A 20,332-nucleotide genomic window follows, 5' to 3' on the forward strand; every position below is an offset into this window, starting at 1 on the left:
ACCGGGATTCGAACCCGGGGCGTCCGGATCGTGAGTCCAACGCTCAACCACTGGACCACAGAGACCGTTATTTCAATCAAAACTGCCTTTTTCCAACTGGCTGCTTTTCTTTTTCGTAACTCATCCTTCAGACGGGACACACTCCACGTTGCTCCAAATTTTATAGCAATTTATCACGAATTTTATCTGGACAGTATGGAGAACTGTCAAAATTTAGGAACACTCAACAGTGCTGCTAGGCGGCAGCAGATTTGAGTTTCTAGTTTTTATCCTCGTTCATCTATAAAGCGATATTGCAATTTGACATTTGCGCATATAAAAGTAACTGCGCGCTGCAAACTAATGTTAAATAGCGATTGATAAGATGTATTGCTTCGATGTGGCGTTGTTAGACCCTCTGTGATCTGTCACCATACGGTGTATCGTATCCTTCTTTTTTTGTCGTGACTTATTGTAGATTTGCCACAGATGCGGTTAATTACTTGGCCGGACAAATGGGGAGCGTTAAGGGCTCTCACTCAAATGAACGCACTGATTACTTGTGGCTCTGCCCACCTAACTAGGGACCGCGGGCGTGATTGTATGTATGCATGACATTACGTCTATTGTTTTTCTTTTCGTAAATAATGACGTAACAAGTATTGTTTGCAACTGTTTATTAGCATTCAACGTGCTATCGAATTACGAATACTGTTCACAATAACAATAATATAGGCAAAAGAAAGTTTCAGTCCACTGGGGTTTGATACGAGGCGAACATGATCAAATAACATTTATTATGTCTCGAATGATTGAGGAGCTCGGTGGCGCAGCGGTCAACGCGCTCGGTCTGCGATTGTTGAAGTTAAGCAACTTTGGCAAAGGCTGGTCATAGGATGGGTGACCACAAAAAAAAAGTTTTCATCTCGAGCTCCACCGTGCTTCGGAAGGCACGTTAAGCCGTTGGTCCCGGCTGCATTAGCAGTCGTTAATAACCATCAATCCGCACTGGGCCCGCGTGGTGGTTTAAGGCCCGATCTCCCTATCCATCCATAGGGAAGGCCCGTGCCCCAGCAGTGGGGACGTTAATGGGCTGATGATGATGATGATGATGTCTCGAATAGAAAGCCAAATGATGGTATAGGAAATAGTCTCGTACACAATAACTATATGACTTGTTTTCCTTTAGTTGGTACAAAATGTCATCGCGGTAGTTGCGCGGAAATCCGTGTGTAAGCCACTACACATCTACATTCCATGATTTAATCAGAAAAATTATAATAATTTTCACCTTTCCAGCAAGAAAAGTGGTCTTTTCGCGCGTAAATGGAAAAACGCTTTTAATTCTCGCAACAATTTTTTTTTACTTATTGTAGATTTTCCGCAAATGCCATTAAGTGCTCGGCCGGAGGTCTCAAGAGACAAGTAGCTTGTTAGTTTTATACTCGAGTTTTTACTTTCATAGCAGGTTTGTAATGCTGGGTTTTTGCTATAACCTATAAAACTCTTCTCGATGATAGATGACAAGTTGTATGCTTAATACGAAAGGACTTTTTATCACGTGCTTTTGAGCCACTCATTACCCTCATTAGTTTATACCGGTCGTTCTTGATTTAAATTCGGCGCTTGCACACAAATCATAACTTTCTTCTCTCGTAGAACAAATAAGTATGTACCTTTGTCAGATTGTGTATATGGTGAAAACCACGCAACCGCCTTTTTGTAAATCACATTCGGATGCGATTTATATTGTCAAAATCTCGCGAGAGATCGCTAGTTTTAATGCAGGTAAAAAATTGTGCCCTGAATGAAATAACTTGAACGAAATCGAGCTTTGGTTGAATAAAATCACATCAGAGAAATGAACTTATATGGTTTGCACTATAAGGCGACGAATTGGATTGAAAATTAGTAATTATCTCAATGGAGCTCGGTGGCGCAGCGGCAAACGCGCTCGGTCTGCGATTGTTGAAGTTAAGCAACTTTCGCAAAGGCTGGTCATAGGATGGGTGACCACAAAAAAAAAGTTTTCATCTTGAGCTCCTCCGTGCTTCGGAAGGCACGTTAAGCCGTTGGTCCGGGTGGCTTTAGCAGTCGTTAATAACCACCAATCCGCACGGGGTCCGCGTGGTGGTTAAGGCCCGATCTCCCTATTCATCCATAGGGAAGGCCCGTGTCCCAGCAGTGGGGACGTTAATGGGCTGATGATGATGATGAAATATCTCAAAAATCGTGAGCCTTTTCAGGCCGTATTCCTTGGTCACAGTAATTCTGTTCTGAGGGTTATAAATAGCGACTCGACCCGGTACAGTTCTGGTAGCGTGGGTACAATTTTTGTCCTGGTATATTCCTAGAGCAAGGCCGATATTAGGCTACTTGATAACCTGGTCAAATTAGATACTTTTTACGAAACGTCAAAATGTAAGTTTTCTTCGGAGTTTGTATGGAAATACTGTACTGTGACGTCATCAATAAAATCGGTCAAACAAACGTCGTAGTCATTGTTACTTAATTCATAAGTAAAATAAATCCAAAAGAAAAATAAGATTGATTTTTGATCGTCTCAGACTGGCTTCTATTTCTAGATTAACATTTTATAATTTATCTTTGACCCAGGTAAATACCCTATAATATTTAAAAAAATATGTTTATATCCACGCAAACTGGCAATTTTAGGCGATTCGTACGTTTCTATTATTGAATACAAGTTTCTCAACGTGGTAAACACCACAGGATGCGATTATCAAAATGTATAAACGGAAAGGCACGTGATAGCTGGGTGGGTTTAGGGTTAGCTCTTGGCGGGCAGGATATCTATATGTTTATGTAAAGCAAGCGTTTGTTATCCTGTATAAAATAAATAGAATATAAATGGCAGTTATTCAACAATTCTACCGACTCCATTACGCTTTTATACAATTAAACTTCGCGAAAGAACATCATAATATTTGTTGCTGATGTCCAGTTGTGTCTGCGATCTTGTCACGTCCCCTTTATTAAACTCCTCTGGTCGGACTCTGTCAATATTGGTTTAATGCCCCTCACTCCCCAGCACTCACCCAAACTAAAAAAATAGTTGCTCATTTCGCCGCATGCACAAAACTTGGAAAAGAGGCAAAGCGAATGTTTCATAAATTGACTTTAAACCGACAAAACGCGTGAAATATTTGTTTGTCTAACAATAAACTTGTTTTTGAATGCCATTGCTGCAAGGTTTCTTGAAACAATTGCTCTTGGACGCGTTTATTTTAATGCAGTTGATTTGTGCAACGAAGAACAAATAGTTGTTTGTGTACCGCAGAATCCTGGAGCCATCGGGAATCTGCAACTAGCCATTTTTGTTTAAAAATTAAAAAAAAAACATCGTGTGACTTTGTCGTTGGTTTAAAGTCGAAAGACCGAATGTTCTTTTAAAATCAAAACCCCATCGTTTAATAATTGTGTCTGGAAATCTCGGCCTTAGGAAGTTAAAAAGGTTAGACGTGATTACCTTTCTCGCGCGAGGTGGTCAAAGTGTTCGCAGCCGGGAAGTCGTCGACAATAGTGGACCGACGGACGGGTGGCTAGTGATTCAAGTTTAAATTGTCTCACAATCGTCGCTTCCGGCTCACTCGCTCGCCCGGTTAAGGACACACAGCGACACAGCCGAACCCTAAGGATATGTATTTACTACACCCGCAAGCGGAGCGGCCGAAATACGTTAATATTCACCCTTTCCTTGACACTCCTCGTGTATGTAAGGTTTCATTTCTTATTTCTAGTTAAGAATAGTAGTATCTCATAGTGTAGTAGTAGAAGGACGTACATTGACCAAATTGGACATGTTCTTAGAAAAGGTTCAGTACGATCTTCTCTGAACCGGCGTGCGTGTATGAAACGATTGATGAATGTGGAGGAAGCAAGAGAAGTACGTCAGGATCGGAGCAAATGGAATTCCATAGTATCTGCTTACCCTGGTGGGAAATAGGCGTGAGATTATGTATGTACGTAATAGTAGTATCTCATATTTTTATGTATGATTTATTTGCAGTGTAAGTTTCTTACGAATTTTTATTTTTTTAATATTCGTTTTACTTTTCTCATGTGAAACTCTTTTTTTGTCTGTTCTTCTTCTCTTGTGTGGGTTGTGATGTCAGTGTTTTCAAATCGTCACTGTTGATCAAACGTATCTTTTAATGATAGACATTAAAACATTTTGCCGTTCGATGAATTTTCAATGTAACTTTGAGTTTCTTGCCATAAATTAAACTATTTTGGTTGGTTATATACGTCAGGTCACTTTAAAAAAAATCAAAGTTATTTATTTTTCAAAATTGGCTTACATAGTCTGCGCTTGAACGTTAAAAATTAAATTACACATTATGTAACTAGCTGTAAAACTACTACCAAATCGGAATCTGTAACGCTGAGGGAAAAACGTGGCCAGAAAACTTCGCAGCACAGGGCTCGTCCTACTGTTTCATGTTTTCTATTTTTACTGGGAACGAACCTCAAAGCTCCCCCTTCGCGTAGCCTATAAAAATGGTTCATACATGTGATGCGTGGGCTTTGTTTTACTTACTGAATGCATATTATAGACTGAACTGAGCCATTGAAACAGCGTAAAATTGATTGAAATATTTCGCTATTGTCTCAAGACCATAATGCGCACACAATATTCATTATTAGTTTTATCTAATTAAATTATTAGTAGCAAACATAAATAGCCTGTATGTGTCCCACTGATCGGAGGAGCTATAGAGCATTAATACTCCACCACGCTGCCCCGCTGCGGGTTGGAAGTGTTTGGGCTAGTGGCCCGCGACTAACGACTTAACATGCCTTCCAAAGTACGTAATCAGTTTCCGACATTATCCTCATCGGTAATCGAACCTGGACCTCCCAACCGTGAGCCCAATGCTCTAACCAGTAGACCTCGGAAACTGTTAAATGACACGTCCAAATAGTCTTCCAGCCAAGCAGTGAATAGTCACGTCAAAAAATTCGTAGGTATACCTTTTTTTTTTTTTGACGTGACTTATTGTAGATTTGCCGCAGATGGCATTAACTACTTGGCCGGAGGTAGGTATACCTAAACCTCTAGTTCAGTTCCCTAGCGTCATCCCGTTTCTCACGGGGACCGCTAACCTAACCTGCAGAAAATCAGCCCAATACACCATACCACATACATACCACGGAAACGCATTTTTTTTGGAAATGGCGTTTCTTCACGATGTAAATCATTGGTTTAGACGCGTGCTAGGATTTGAACCTGCAACCTCACAGTGAGATTCAAGCGTTCTTCCAACTGGGCTACCATGGCTTCTTATAACCTCAAGTACACGTACTACTAGTTATTTTGTGGTATTACGAACATATCCGGATTTTAATCAACAAGCTAAGTTGATGTGGACCCACACCCCTCGCCACATACCGGCAGTAGTTCCCCGGTATCCATGCTAATATTATGCATGCGAAAGTGTATGTCTGTCTTTCTGTTTGTTTTCCTCTCTTTGATGGCAAAAAGGAGCGACGAATTGACGAGCTTTTTAAAGTGGAGATATTTGAAGTCACGGAGAGTGACATATGCTGCTTTTTGTCTCTTTCTAACCCCCCACTTGCCTAAAATGGGGGGTGGAAGTTTGTACGGAGCATTCCACAGTTATCAAGGTAGAAAGCTAAAAATTGGTATACGGAGTATTTGTGACTAATAACAAATTGTGTTTTTTTTTTTTTGAAATCTGCCTCCAACCCGTTCAAAGATTGGGTGAAAATATGTGACTTTGCAATTTTCATTGTAGGAAGCTAAAAATTGGGAGGTACATTAGGAAAGGGGAACCGTGTTACTCCGAATTTAACGCGAGCGAAGCCGCAGGCAAAAGCTAGTCACTTATTAAACAATAGACTTTATTGTGCTGTATGAGAAAGTCTTTCACATATTTCTTGTTTTATTTGCATGGCTGGGATAACCCTTGGAGTAGTGCTGGAGTACTTCAGAAGCTATCGCTCCCACGTACCTATTGTTTCGTTTATGGCTTAATAATAGCCGCCGATTACGTTCCTTGCGTTATTTCGTTACCTACTTACGTCATTATAATAATAATCGCTTCACGGCCGAAATCCCTCCCTCACAAAAACTCAAGTTCAAATTCATCAGATGCGAACTGGGGCATAGAGAATTTAATCAAATCTTAAAATCAGGTGTCGACGGTAGTTTCTACTTCTGCTTCGGTTTTTTTTTCCAAAACTTAACAGTTGCAATGGCTTTATTGAACGATTGTAATTAATTAAGTGCCCACCTACTTACCTCCTAATTTTTCGCATGCTTATATCTAGCGGATCATGTGATACTTGGAACATAAAACCCATCAACTGTTATACAAAACCATGAATCCTATGCGAATAAATGATTTGATTTGAAAAAAAAAATATAAAAAATAAATACATTTTACGAATCGCTCAACGTTGGTTTCTTCTTACCATGTGGGTTGTAATTCTTTAATTTAAATACTGATTAAATAATGATCCTGATCTCGCGAGATCTCGTCTAATTTTTCGGGATCAATCCCGAAGCATAATATATTATGACGAGATCCCAATCGAGATTGACGGGATTGGGCTAATCTCCTTGAGTTATACTTTTTGTTTTGATTATGCCGATTTCCAAAGAAAACTTAATTATTTATTTAGTTAGTATTCAGCTTTCAATACTGATTATTAAATCCATTAAATTAATATTTCCTTCAGAAATAATATATATTTTTTTATAATCTAAGCTTATCTAAGCTCGTGTACTTTTAGAAATTAGCAACGTTTTAAAATTGGAGGATTTTTTATGCAAGCAATTGATTGTTGTAATTTTTTGCCAATAATTAATTGTAATCATCAAATCATGGAAGGAATGTAGAAATATTTGAATGTAACGGCAACCGGCGCCGGCGCAGCACGCCTGCGTGTTTCTTTTCCCACGTGTTCCTGCTTCCCATTGGTAATTTCAATATAGTGACAGTGCTCACATTCTTTAATATCGACGCGGAACAATCGTCTTGCACGTAATTATCGATTGTAGACGTTCTTATGCAAAAGAGAAAGCTTATCTATTGTCATAGCTTGGAAAAATGAGAAACGAAACTCGTGTAGAAAATGAAGAAAATTTTTGAGACCAATTACACCGGAGTTTTAATTGTGCACGACACTTGTACGTTAAATTGTAACCAAGAAGCAAATAACGCTGTTGTTGTTAGTATCTCTTACAATGATAACATAACAGTATCACGCCTGTATCCCCGAAGAGGTAGGCTGAGATAGTATACACCAGGGATGTTATGGATATGAAATTTCGGATACGGATATAAGAATGATTATTATATCGGATACGGTTACGGATACAGATAATAAATTATTTTGGATTATCCGTTAGTTTCGGATAATTTCGGTTACGGATATAATTTTTTTAAGGAATTTCAAAAGTAAAATACAAATAAGTAGGTACTTAATAAAGAAAGTATATTTATAACGACAAGTTATCTATATATGTTATGACAAAGGAAGACAAAAAAAACAATGCGCGCGGCTTGTGTGTCGTCATAACATGTCTCAATTAGGCTCCGCCCCTATCCGATATTATCCGAAACTTTTATTTCGGATTCGGTAATGGTCACGGAGCTCCCTAACATCCCTGGTATACACACACTCCTCGTCACCCATGTTTAAGTCCAAAGTACTACGGAGCAAGCCTATTGCCACTAACCAGGCACCAATTTTCGAAACCATACAATACAAAAACGCTTTATTGCGCATATAAGCACATCATAACGGGTTCTTACCGCGTTTAAATGGGGATATGAGACTCCCTAGGGAGGGAGGAGGAGGGAGGGAGTCTCATATCCCCATTTAAACGCGGTAAGAACCCGTTATTATGTGCTTTAATTATGATAATAACCGCGTAAACTTAAAACAATGTATAAGCACATCACTAAAAACAATTACAAATGTGACAAGAGAAGTACAATCGGCGGCCATATTGCTAAATAGCAATTTCTTCCAGGCAACCTTAGGGTGAAAGAACTTGCTACACATTGGAGCCACGTGATATCAATCATCTATATATCCAAACATGAATTCAAATGCATAAAGTCGAATTCAGTGGTGTAGAGTCCGAGGTAGGATTCTTTTTTTTTGACGTGACTTATTGTATATTTGCCGCAGATGGCATTAACTACTTGGCCGGACAAATGGGGAGCGCTGAAGGCTCTCACCCGGTACAACGTTTAAGACAACGGGGCGCGAACCTCGAGGTAGGATTGGAACCTGTGACACTTCCATTGAATGACTTGAATGAGTCTTGTCAAGCCAGAGCGAGCGTGTTAACTATTACACCAAGGGGTCCTCATCCTGCCATGCGACTTTCATCATCATCAATATAAGAGCCACGCTCTTGTCGGTGTAGCATTTTCCATTCCAGTCTATCAAAAGCCAATTCCTTGACTTCCCTATCTTCTTCTTCTTCTATCGTGTGGGTTGTGAGGTGGAGTACCAACTTCATCAACCCTGGTGTCAGGGTTACTATTGAGCCGCCAGAGGCCCCTGACATGGCTCATGTAACGACTACTTACTTACATCAGTAAGTAGTAACCGGGACCAACGGCTTAACGTGCCTTCCGAAGCACGGATCATCTTACTTTTTGGACAATCAGGTGATCAGCCTGTAATATCCTAACCAAACTCCCCACCGGGATTCGAACCCGGGACCTCCGGATCGTGAGCCTAACGCTCAACCACTGGACCACGGAGACCGTTCCACAATGATATTCCGACAGCAAAGTTAACTATGGTTCCCATTGATTTCTAAACACACATTTTAGCGCGTATTACATATTTTGACATGTGTGAATAATGCTTAATTTGTCTTGGGTAAGTTATTGACGTGCATTCGTGCCGGCTCACTTGCATGTTGCAACTATAAATCCGTAAGCCAATGTGGTGTGCCTGTCGTTTGCCAGTCACGCAACATGTGTAGCCGCTAGCGGCGTGAAAGTCGGTGGTTCATCTGCGCGCGAGCATCGTCGCCGCACCGTGCCTAATGTCACCGCTGCTGTTTTCTTTTATCCTCCACACATACTAATGCCGGGAATATGTCTAACCAACGAGGAAATGGTCGCTTCATCCGTCTTCTCGTCTATCGTGTGGGTTGTGAGGTGAAGTACCAACCTCATCAATCCTGGTGTCCGGGCTACTATTGAGCCGCCAAAGGCCCCTGACATGGCTCCTGTGACGACTACTTACATACATCTGTAAGTAGTAAGCGGGACCAACGGCTTAACCTGACTTCCGAAGCACGGATCTTACTGCGGACGATCAAGTGATAAGCATGTAATGTCCTAACCAAACTAGGGACCACAAAATATTTTTTATGATAGGTATGTGCCCACCGGGAATCGAACCCAGGACCTCCGGATCGTGAGCCCAACGCTCAACCACTGGACCACGGAACTCGTTATCCATTCTTCATCCGTTATGGACATATACGTCGAGGCTATATCGTGGTCTTGTGGGCATCGTGGTGGCTTAGTTCATCTTGCGATGGATGAACCTCTGACTACCCCATTGTGATATAGTCGTGGGCTTATGTCCGTTTCGTATCAAGCGCGTGGACAATAATTTACTTAAAAAAAAAACAGTGCTAATTCATCCTATACATCGATTGTAATCTAATGAATCGGCAATGCATTCTCCGTAGCTAAATCAAAATTGATTATGCATATTGTACGTGCTCTCTCGTATGGTCTAATGCGTAATGAGTGGCTGAGTCTGCCTATACAATTAGCTGTTAATTTGGTTCGGAGCTTCGTTATAGCTAGTATCAGATGCCCTTGGTCTGTTGACGTTATTGACAATGCACTGGCGATGCATTATGGAATGTGTTTATCGAAAAAGTCGCGAGGAACCTGCAGCAATAAAACAATGGTCCCTAGCGGACATGCGCTGTACATAGCGATCGTTTGACGGACACTCCGAGCACCAAAAAAGAAGGCATTGTGAATTATTAAATTTTTGTACCGTCAAACCAACCCACAAAAGAGCAGGGTGGTGGAGTATGCTCCATACCCCCCTCCGGTTGATTGAGGGGAAGCCTGTGCCCAGCTGTAGAATGTACATAGGCTGTATATGTTACGTAATTCCTGTTGATTCTTGTGAGATAAAAAAAATAATGTACGGAAAAGATTAATTGCGCGATGCTTATACAAATGTCATAATATCGTTGATTGTATCAATTATACTGCATAGTTTTAAGGTTAGCTCACCTCCCTCAGCTAGTTTGAAAGGAAACGTCACTTTCCCAAGTTGCATTAATATTATGCGCGTTAAGCAGTTGCGATTAATTGCGACCGCGGAAGGTTATTTTACATTTGTTCGTGATTGGTATCCTCACGTATCCTATTAACGGTAATACGGCTTTGGCATAAATTGTTTTGTTCGCCACATGAGTCTGTGAAAATCTTTAAAAGAGTCTTGGCGTCGGAACTGATTAGTTACAATTAAAATTGCTTTTTTATACGAGTATATAAAAAAACACTATGAAGTGTGCTCAGCAGTGAAAGAAAACATCGTGAGGAAACCCACATTCCCGAGAAGAACTCACATTTCGGAGGTATGTGATCTAACCTGTGTTGGGCTGGTTTTCCCTTCGCGGTTTGGAAGGTCAGACAGACAGTTGCTTCTGTAAAAATACCGGACCTGTCCAATCTTCTGGTTAGGTAAGTGGACCCTGTGAAAAACGGGATAATGCGACACCAGACAGAAACGACTACCTGTCTGTCCTTCCAACCCGCGAAGGGAAAACCAACCCAATACAGGTTAGGTGACATACCTCCGAAAATGCATTTCTCCAGAATGTGGGTTTCCTCACGACGTTTTCCTTCACCGCTGAGCACGTGATAATCATTTATGATCCAATCATGAATTCGAAAACAAATTCGAGAATCATTGGTTTAGGCCTGTGCTGGATTCGAATCTGCGACCTCAAAGTGAGAGGCAAGCTTTTTACCAACTGGGCTACCTCACGGCTAATACGTCGTAATTGACACGTTAATATAACACTGAATTCACGGTATCTTTATTCTATCATACACCGCAAACAGGAAGGCGCCTGACGAACCTTAATTCCGATGCACCATCGGTTCCAAACCTATAAAACCGGATATAAAAAACTCCGCCGATGGATGCATTTTAACGAGCAATAAACTGGCCACTGAGCCCTAATTGTTGCACACCAGTACGTCCCTCGACCAGCGAGCTAGTAGCCACATACAAGCCGATTTTTACGAGCTCAACACTCGTAAACCCTAAATGCACTGTACTCAAACGGTCCCCCATACAACATCTCTATTCATTACGCGACCACGCCAGTTATTACCCACTAATGAATCTTCAAACGTTTAATAACAATATTAAATTTTATGTTTGAACCGTGCTCTAGTAATAGGAAGGTATAAAATGAAACAAGCATGTAATTGTAACAAGCAGTACTTCATTAACATAACGGCTGCTAATTAAGCAGTTTGTATTTGTTTCATTACCTGGCATAGATCTGCATGTGACTACTGGAGGTCCACCGCGCGACTCCATTCCGACATGCCAAAGATACTACTTGATATTGACGGAAAATTATAAAAAACAACGCATTAGTTTCATTCCAACCGAAAGTAGCGTAAGTGTTTCAACTACGGGCCTGTTTATACGGTTAGCATCACCCTACACGCACAGCTGTACAAATCAAGGAAATTTGAAGAAAAGTTACGCTCATTATTGGCAATAGAGGCAAGTGAAGATATCTCTCGGTTCCGATTCGCCGCCGGCGCGTGCGGAATGCGCCGCGCTCCGCGACAGGAGAAACCGTCTCGTGGAATGTTCGCATCTCCTCTACGTATCGACGGTTTTTGAATAGCTTCCATAATTGATTAGCCAATCATATATCTTCTCGATACAAGCTAGACTCTTACGCCGGTTTTTTAGGTTCCGTGTCTCCTTACAAGCAGGTTCTTGTTCGTGTGTTCTTAAACATGTACTTGCGTAATAGCCACAAGTTGGCTGATCGTTAAAAAAAGTTTCCCACACACGTTGGCAAAAACATGTATTACCTACTCTAGAAGTTCTAGAAGCCAAGTTACGTTTAGTGAAAATATGGTTTAAATACGTTCGTCTAACGGTTTTTACGTACCTACTCACTCATATATGGTATTAGTTCATTTGGCTTGCAAATAGCGAAAGTCTATCGGAATCGGTCCAGTGGATCTCGTAATCGCGTAGGTTTTGAGACCACGTAGGGCCTTAGTAGGCTACATTACTATTGAATAGTTGACGTAGTGGTGAAATCTCTCAAGGTCCACCTCGATTATGTTTAAGAAATATAAGTATTTGTCGTGCAACCTCGATGGGCGGCCCCTCGTACAATGACGGGATATTGCACTCCCGTGACATAGCTTTTACGAAACCATTATATTTGTCATTAAAAGCAGTCATCTAAAAAATGGCAGCGTTTTCTCTTCCATCGATTAAAAGACAATAGATGTTTTGATCAGTGTGCGGTAATGGTTACGTCAATAAACAGATAATCCTACGGAATTTGTTTGGTGATGATTCAGTTATTTAGACAATAACCGACGACGCACCGGACGGTGTACACAATGCTGGCATGCCGTACTTGACTGTAGTAAGAGAGGAAATCAGCGTAAGAGATTTGCTATCCAACCGTAACATAACAGTAGGCACCGCATGTGGGTCACTGTCGGCTTTAAATGCTTTTAATCACCATCCTCACCTAACTGCTCCCCTTAATAACCTTGTTTCGCGCTCAAAACGTACCGTAATTTATATTAATTCGACTAGGAACCACGACCAGTGTTTGCAGTGACAGTGCAGTGATAAACGACTTTGATTCAAGTAAGACAGTTAGTGCTTATGACGGTGAAATGAACATTTTTATACGAAATGCTCAAATATCACCGGCGCTCACACAGGCATAAGTCGCCCGTCCAGTGCTTACGATGGAGGTTTGTATAGTGTTTTAATAATATTATACATAATATATTATATGAATTTGCGGCAAGTTGGTGTGTACAAGGCTGTAACTGTAACATTAGCTTGATCGTGCGGCGTTATAATTATGGTCGCAAATTCAACCATGCCCGAGAGTACTTTGTAACCTAGTGAATCCTTTCAAACTTAATTGATTCACTAAGGTGTTTTGTTTCGTAGTTTTGAGATTGCCACTAGTTTCAGAAACTTTTTTTTCCCTATATAATAGTTTTATTATCATCAAGACAGTACGCGAAATTTAATTATTTTAATGCAACTTTGAATATCAACAAATCGATACAATAAATGGTTATGAAGCTTAATCTTGTGATTACCCAAAAAAAAAAGCTTAATCTTATGGCGGTTAGGTTTGCCGCTGACATTGTCAATTAATTTGTGTAGTGGTCTGTCTACAAAGCGGATTATTGGTTTAGTCCTTTGACGTTCGATGTCAACCTTAACAGGGTTTGCCTCGAGTAATATGCACCCAAATTGAATCGTCTATTCAGGTAATATTATATTATCGTATAAGAATTACATAGGTATTAATTGTATAAACATATGAATGAATATTTGCATTATTCATCGTAGCCGGGTCAAGTCATGCTGTCAAATAATAACTGAATCTAAACATCGGATGCGTGTGGGCTATGATGAACTTTTCCTAATAATTTCGGTTATCTAAACATAATTATTATCTGCTTTTTAATAAGTTGATGGATTATTTAAAAATATATATATTATAAGCATATGATTGGTTAATAATTTATTATATGGGATTTTGTAGCCTATATTAAATGAACAGAATATATAAGACCATGATATTATTATATCAGAAACACCATACTGCGTTCCAAGACTCAAATTGCGGACGTGGTTCAGGCAGGCGCCAAGTCGAGGTGGACAGGTCACGTCTGTCGGATGCTTAATGACCTGTGGGCTAAGATCACCAAGTGGTCGCCAAGTAGAGACAGAGGCAGGCGTGGCAGACCTGGGCGTAGGTGGTACGACCCTCCTGGCATCCCTAGGACAAGCACTGGAGAGAGAATCCTGTAAAATGCCTTTGCCCAGCAGTGGGGACATCTTAGGCTAGACAAGACAATACAATATTATATTTTTTTTACACAGAAGGAACATACAACACCGGACTTACACCAATGAGTTATAAATTTATCTTATGTGCAGTTTTCACTAACACAGTTGACTCGACCATTATAGACGACGATACGGCTCACCACCTATCACGTTGCTCTAACAGAAAGCTCGGTGAGGTATGGGTACAGTCATGAGCAATATAATGTACCCACTTTAGGGCTCTGTCGCACTAACATATTTGACATTTAGTGAGACTTATAGTTCAATTTGTCAAAAAAGTTAATGCGACATGGTACCAAAGTGTATACATATTAATGCTCGTGACCGTACTTAGCTCATCTTGCGAAAGATGTAACTCTGACTACCTAAACTGGGATATAATCATAAGCTTATGTTATGTAACAATGTAATATAGGAATATCATCACCAGCCGTACCACGCCCACTGCTGGGCATAGGCCTCCCCCAAGGATCTCCACGACGAATGTATAGGAATATATGGTTATGTAATGTTTCGTGTGCAGGTCTTCAGGCGACGCGGACGCAGCGAGCACGGCGGCCGTGGAGACTACTCTGGAACGGCTGCGCGGCACCCGGGGTGCCCTCGAGGAACTGTGGTCGGACCGCGAGCGGCGGCTCGAGCTCACCCTGCAGCTGAGGCATTTCGAAAGGGATGCGCTTGAGGTACGCTGCTGCCAAATGTTATTTAAATTGGGTTGTTAAAAACTTCTATGGAATTGAAAACTTGTCATTGAGAAGTAGCTTTAAGAAGAGTAGTGAAATAGAAGAGAGAAGGAAGTGTTTTAGTGTCCAGCAGTTTGACATTACCGACCCCGCGTAGTGCACCCGGGGTGCCCTCGAGGAACTGTGGTCGGACCGCGAGCGGCGGCTCGAGCTCACCCTGCAGCTGAGGCATTTCGAAAGGGATGCGCTTGAGGTACGCTGCTGCCAAATGTTATTTAAATTGGGTTGTTAAAAACTTCTATGGAATTGAAAACTTGTCATTGAGAAGTAGCTTTAAGAAGAGTAGTGAAATAGAAGAGAGAAGGAAGTGTTTTAGTGTCCAGCAGTTTGACATTACCGACCCCGCGTAGTGTTATAACGTCATCCGCCAAGGCCTACTCGAAACATTTTAGTACATGTTTCATTGAAAACTTTGTGTTTCTTACAAATTAATCGTTCTATGTTTTAAGAACATTTTTTTTTTTTCTTATAAAAACAATGTTACAAACAACACTGGAATACAGACATCATCCCAGCAGTCACTTCCTAGGTTCATACGCGAATGCTCTAGAAAACTGGGTCAAAGATGAATTATAAAAAGATAATCTAGACATAGAAGCCAGTCTAAGATGTTTGAAAGTCAATCTCATTTTTATTTTGACTGATTTACGTTTTTTTTTTGAAGAATTACTTAACAAAGAGTACGACATTTGACCACGTTTATTGATGGCGTCATACGTGTGTATTTCTATACAAATTCCAAAAAAATAATCGTTTTGACGTTTCGTAAAAGCATCACACATTTGACTAGGTTGTTGTGTTGTGTCCTGTCTACTGTTGAACTTATATAACATAAACAGCCTATATACGTCCCACTGCTGGGCACAGGCCTCCCCTCAATCAATCGGAGGGGGTATGGAGCATACTACATTATATGGGTATACTGTTGAACTTATTACTCCTTAAATATTCATTACGCAAGTTCCACACACGCCCTAAGTGGCGTGACATAAGTTCAATGTCAACAGATTTGCGTCAATATTCTCGCGGTTCTTATGCTATATCGCGCGTCAAGACATAAATCTGACTAGCGTCGCGACGATATGCATCGTGAGAAGTCGCAGTCTCAACTATTGATCTCATATAGAAACAGCTTACAATAGCGGTCAATCGCTTATCAAGACAATTGAATTCCAATTCGGATTCTCATGATGTTTTAGATAAGGGGCCCTCAGTAGTAATGTGGAGTTTTAATGATGAGGTTATGGTTAAGGTGGTTGTTTGATAATGCGTTGGGGAAGTGCTTGCAAGGTCGGTTGTGTATGGTGCAGGTAATGATAGTGCATTATGTTATGAGGTACATGTGGTAGTAAACACTCGATCTGAAGACTCGAATTGTGCTATTTTGTTTAGTCATTCACAAGTAAAGGAAGTTCTTTTGGCTTTTGAATATTTGTTTCGAGTTCTTCTACGAACATATCCAAGGTCTATTGGTCACCTCGTAACTACTATGTTTAGTTAATTTATATTTAACCTGTAAATTCCTCCTGCATATCAATTTATTTGACGGCGGAAAACGACTGGCAGTGACATCTCGTAACAGGATTGTTATACTGTGGTCGACAAGGATTTTGTGCCACTTGGGTAACGTTGGTGTGTCCATATATTTCATTTATAACAACTGTCAAAATTTGGCATTAGTTCCGATTGTAAACCACGTGTCAAGAGATCCTTGTTACACTTTGTATATCAAAACAGATTTTTGTCTCTTCTGGAAAGTTTATCGGTTTGCGTATCGTATATGTGTCACATTTAGAACTTTTATTGTTCAGGGATTATTTGTATTAATAGTTGACATGTCATGGACCATCAACTATTTGGCGATAGTAGAGTTGGACTAGATACACGTTCTATGTGTAAAAAATAATACAAAAGATATTTTAAAAGTTTGTGAATCATTGGCGACTTCACGGACCACTTTGGTTAGTTTCAGAACCCACCAGGGGTCCGCGGACCACCAGTTAAGGACCACTTGTCTAATATACTTGTAAACCACGTGTGTGTGCAGGTGTCGTCCCGGTTGGAGCTGTGGGGCGACGAGTTGCAGCGCACGGAGCCGCCGCGGGACCCGCAGCAGGCCGAGCAGGCGCTGGCGGCGCACAACGAGAGTGTCGCTAGGATGCAACATGCTACTTACCAGGTGCCTGCTTATGACCAAGTCAACCATAGATTTATAATTTACTAGCGACCCGCCTCGGCTTCGCTCGGGTGCAATGCTGAGGAAAAAATGAAATTAGTTACGACATCACATTAAAAACCTTAAAAAAATAACAATATTTCTCCACTATTGTTATTATACATATAAACCTTCCTCTTGAATCACTCTATAAAACCGCATCAAAATCTGTTGTGTAGTTTTATAGATCTAAGCGTCTATGTACGCTTAGATCTTAAAAACTGGGGACAGAAAAAGCTACTTTGTTTTATGCTATTAATTTATATTTAAGCTATATCAACACTGTATTTTATAGTCTATGACTATTAAGAAGGCAATCATCGCTCATGGAGCTCATTAGAGGACTTTTAATTTAATTACGTAGGGCATATTCACCCTGTTCAGATAATCTTCTTCTCCTATCTGAGGGTTTGAGGTGGAAAACCAACGTCAGCAACCGTGGTGTCAGAGTTATTACTGAGAGCTAAGTAATTGCATCTCAGTACTTTATAAGTTATTATGAACGCTATATTGATGCAGATTCAGGCAGATACATAGTCTTGATAGTTCTAAAAGTATATCCATTTCTTTCATACACTTATCGTAGGAGAAGGATGGCATCACTTTTAGATTTATCAAACTGAAATTGTTAATAATTATTGAAGTAATTGAAAGTTCAACAGAACGAACTTTATCGCTCAGCGACAGAGCTTTATTGAGCAGAACATATCTATTGCCCCTTGTTTCTTTGCTGCTAAAAATCTTGCCATATTGTTGCATCGTCTATCAATAATCAACATACATAAACTGACACCTATTTCTCACCGTGGTAAGCGGAGACTATGGAATTCCATTTGTTTCGATCCTGACATACTTCTCTTGCTTCCTTCACATTCATTAATGGTTTCATTCACGCACGCCGGTTCAGAGTAGATCGCTCTAAACCTTTTCTAAGAACATCCCCAATTTGGTCTGGTTCCTCTGCCAACCCTGCCAATAACCAAAACGTATGAATTAGGTACTTACTCGACCAAAGACAAGTTCTGATTGTTTTACTCAACCCTTCCCAGGTGGTCCAACAAGGGCAGGAGTTAGCGGCGGCGATCGCGGAGGCGTCCGACGTGATGGCTTCAAGTGGGTCGGAAGGCACGGAGGCGGCTCCATTAGATGCGCAGGCGCGCGTGCAGCTGCTGCTAGAGTTCCTGCATGACCGCCAGCTGGATTTAGAAGAGCTGGCTGAGGAGCGGCGCGCGCGCTTTGAGCAGTGCGTGCAGCTCGGTAAGTGCCCAATATCCTGGCCAAAGATGAATTATGAAGTGATAATCTTAGAATCTTCCTTAATGTGGGTTGTGTAATAAGGTCGATGGACAATCAAATCGTCGTTTAATGGGTATACCCCGAAAACCCGTTCTTGACAATATAACAATAAGGAAGTGGGCTAGATTAAAGAAAAAATACTCGTATTTTGAAAACAGAACGAAAATAAATGAGAAGCGATTTATTTTCAAGAAAAGAATATAGTAACAATAAGTTCTAGTTTATATATATATATAAATATATTTTATAGCCTCGTATTGCGCGTGTCACAGGTCAGTTCCAAAAAGACGCAGCTCAAGTAGTGAGCTGGATTCGCAACGGGGAAGCGATGCTGGCGGCGTCCTTCTCGATCCCCGGTACACTGGCCGAGGCTGAGCAACTGAAGCGAGAGCACGACCAGTTCCAAGTGGCCGTTGAGAAGACCCACGCCAGCGCGGTGCAGGTCAAGTATAGGTGAGTCTACCCACAATCTTACTTATATCAATTGATGACGTCACACTGCAGGATTTCCATACAAACTCCAAAGACAATTTTCGTTTCGTAAAATTATCTCATTTGAAGGTTGGCAACTAGCCTATTTTTATCAAAATCTGTCGGTTCATTTTAGATTCTTTGCGAGAGTAACACGCGGTAATTGACGACGACAAACAACTAACATTTTACATGTGTAAAAAAAATTAATTCCCTTTACAGAGCGGACGCTCTACGCGCGGCCAACCACTACGACCCGCACACCATACGCGAGATATCTGAAGAGGTGACGGAGCGATGGCAGCGCCTGGTGACGTGTGCAGAGGAGCGCCACAAACTGGTCACGGCTTCGCTTAACTTCTACAAGACGGCCGAGCAGGTGAGATGTACATAAACTCACATTAGTAACTCCTAAAGGGATAGACAAGGCCACAAGTAATCAGAAGACAACTTGTAACCACTGTTGATGTTATGTTCTTAGATCTATTGCAACGTATTTGCGATAAAGCCCAGGGAGAAAAGTCACGAACAGAAGTCAATACCACCGTTTGGGGTTCACATACAAGCGAGAGTAAAAAGTTTTTAATTATTTGTTTTTTAAATGAATAAAGTCTTTTTGGTGTGTTTCCCTTGGGTAACTAGTTATTAACCGAAATATAAAAGATAGAGCAAGTGGTTCAAATATCATGATAAAATATCTAGTTAGAAACGACACAAGTGCCCTCTATGGATTTTCATGATATTGTTTTGCATTCACTCTCAGTTCAGTATAGAAGCGTAGCAGTAGCCATAGCATGGAGCACCCAAACCGCGCGAGACGAGATATCGGAACCAATAGAATTGATTTATTTATCACGTAGCCAATAGCGTTGGCTCATATGTCGCATGGCTTATGTATCGCATCGCGCGCGGTACGCGAGTACCATATTGCGAGATTTGGTATGAATAGAACATTACTATTTTCCATATCTGTGATGCAATTTGATGTCCCTATTTGAGTGTGTACATAAAGTAACTTTATTTGATGTTGTGAGCAGGTGTGCTCGGTGCTGGATTCACTGGAGCGCGAGTACCGGCGTGATGAGGACTGGTGCGGCTCCTCGGCCGCGCCCCTCGCTGACGAACACGCACCCGCCAACATCGACAAGGCTGCCCATGTACGTATACATTTTTTGTTCACTTACCCAACCTTAAGATTTGACAGGACCGGTTTTTACTTTGCGACTTCATGTCTAACCTTCCACCCCGCGAAAACCAACCTAATACGGGTTAGGTTATATATCTCTGAAAAGCATTTCTCAGGAATGTGGGTTTCCTCACGATGATTTCTATTCACCGCTTAACACGAAATAGACATTTAAGATGTACACATCAATTCGAAAACAATTTCGGAAATTGTTAGTTTGTGCTAAATTGGAACCGCTGCTCAAGAAGCTGGCATTAAAATGTACTAGCTTTTGGCATGTTTATTCCTAAA

General features: G+C 41.0%; 1 protein-coding gene across 5 annotated transcripts in view; it reads left to right on the forward strand.

The window, feature by feature from the left end:
- LOC126380056 (kalirin) overlaps nt 1-20,332 on the forward strand; it is a 166,389-nt gene that overhangs the window by 31,518 nt on the left and 114,539 nt on the right. For all 5 annotated transcript variants that reach the window (XR_007568417.1, XM_050029223.1, XM_050029225.1 and 2 more), the window contains exons 15-20: nt 14,654-14,813; nt 16,921-17,052; nt 18,138-18,345; nt 18,657-18,837; nt 19,078-19,234; nt 19,893-20,012. Coding sequence is in view for 4 of the 5 variants with exons in the window: in XM_050029223.1 (XP_049885180.1) it covers nt 14,654-14,813; nt 16,921-17,052; nt 18,138-18,345; nt 18,657-18,837; nt 19,078-19,234; nt 19,893-20,012 (958 nt within the window). In the remaining variant the exon portion in view is untranslated. The remainder of the gene's footprint in view (nt 1-14,653; nt 14,814-16,920; nt 17,053-18,137; nt 18,346-18,656; nt 18,838-19,077; nt 19,235-19,892; nt 20,013-20,332) is intronic.

This window comes from Pectinophora gossypiella, chromosome Z (assembly GCF_024362695.1).
Source record: "Pectinophora gossypiella chromosome Z, ilPecGoss1.1, whole genome shotgun sequence".
In the NCBI taxonomy this organism is placed as follows: Eukaryota; Metazoa; Arthropoda; class Insecta; order Lepidoptera; family Gelechiidae; genus Pectinophora; species Pectinophora gossypiella.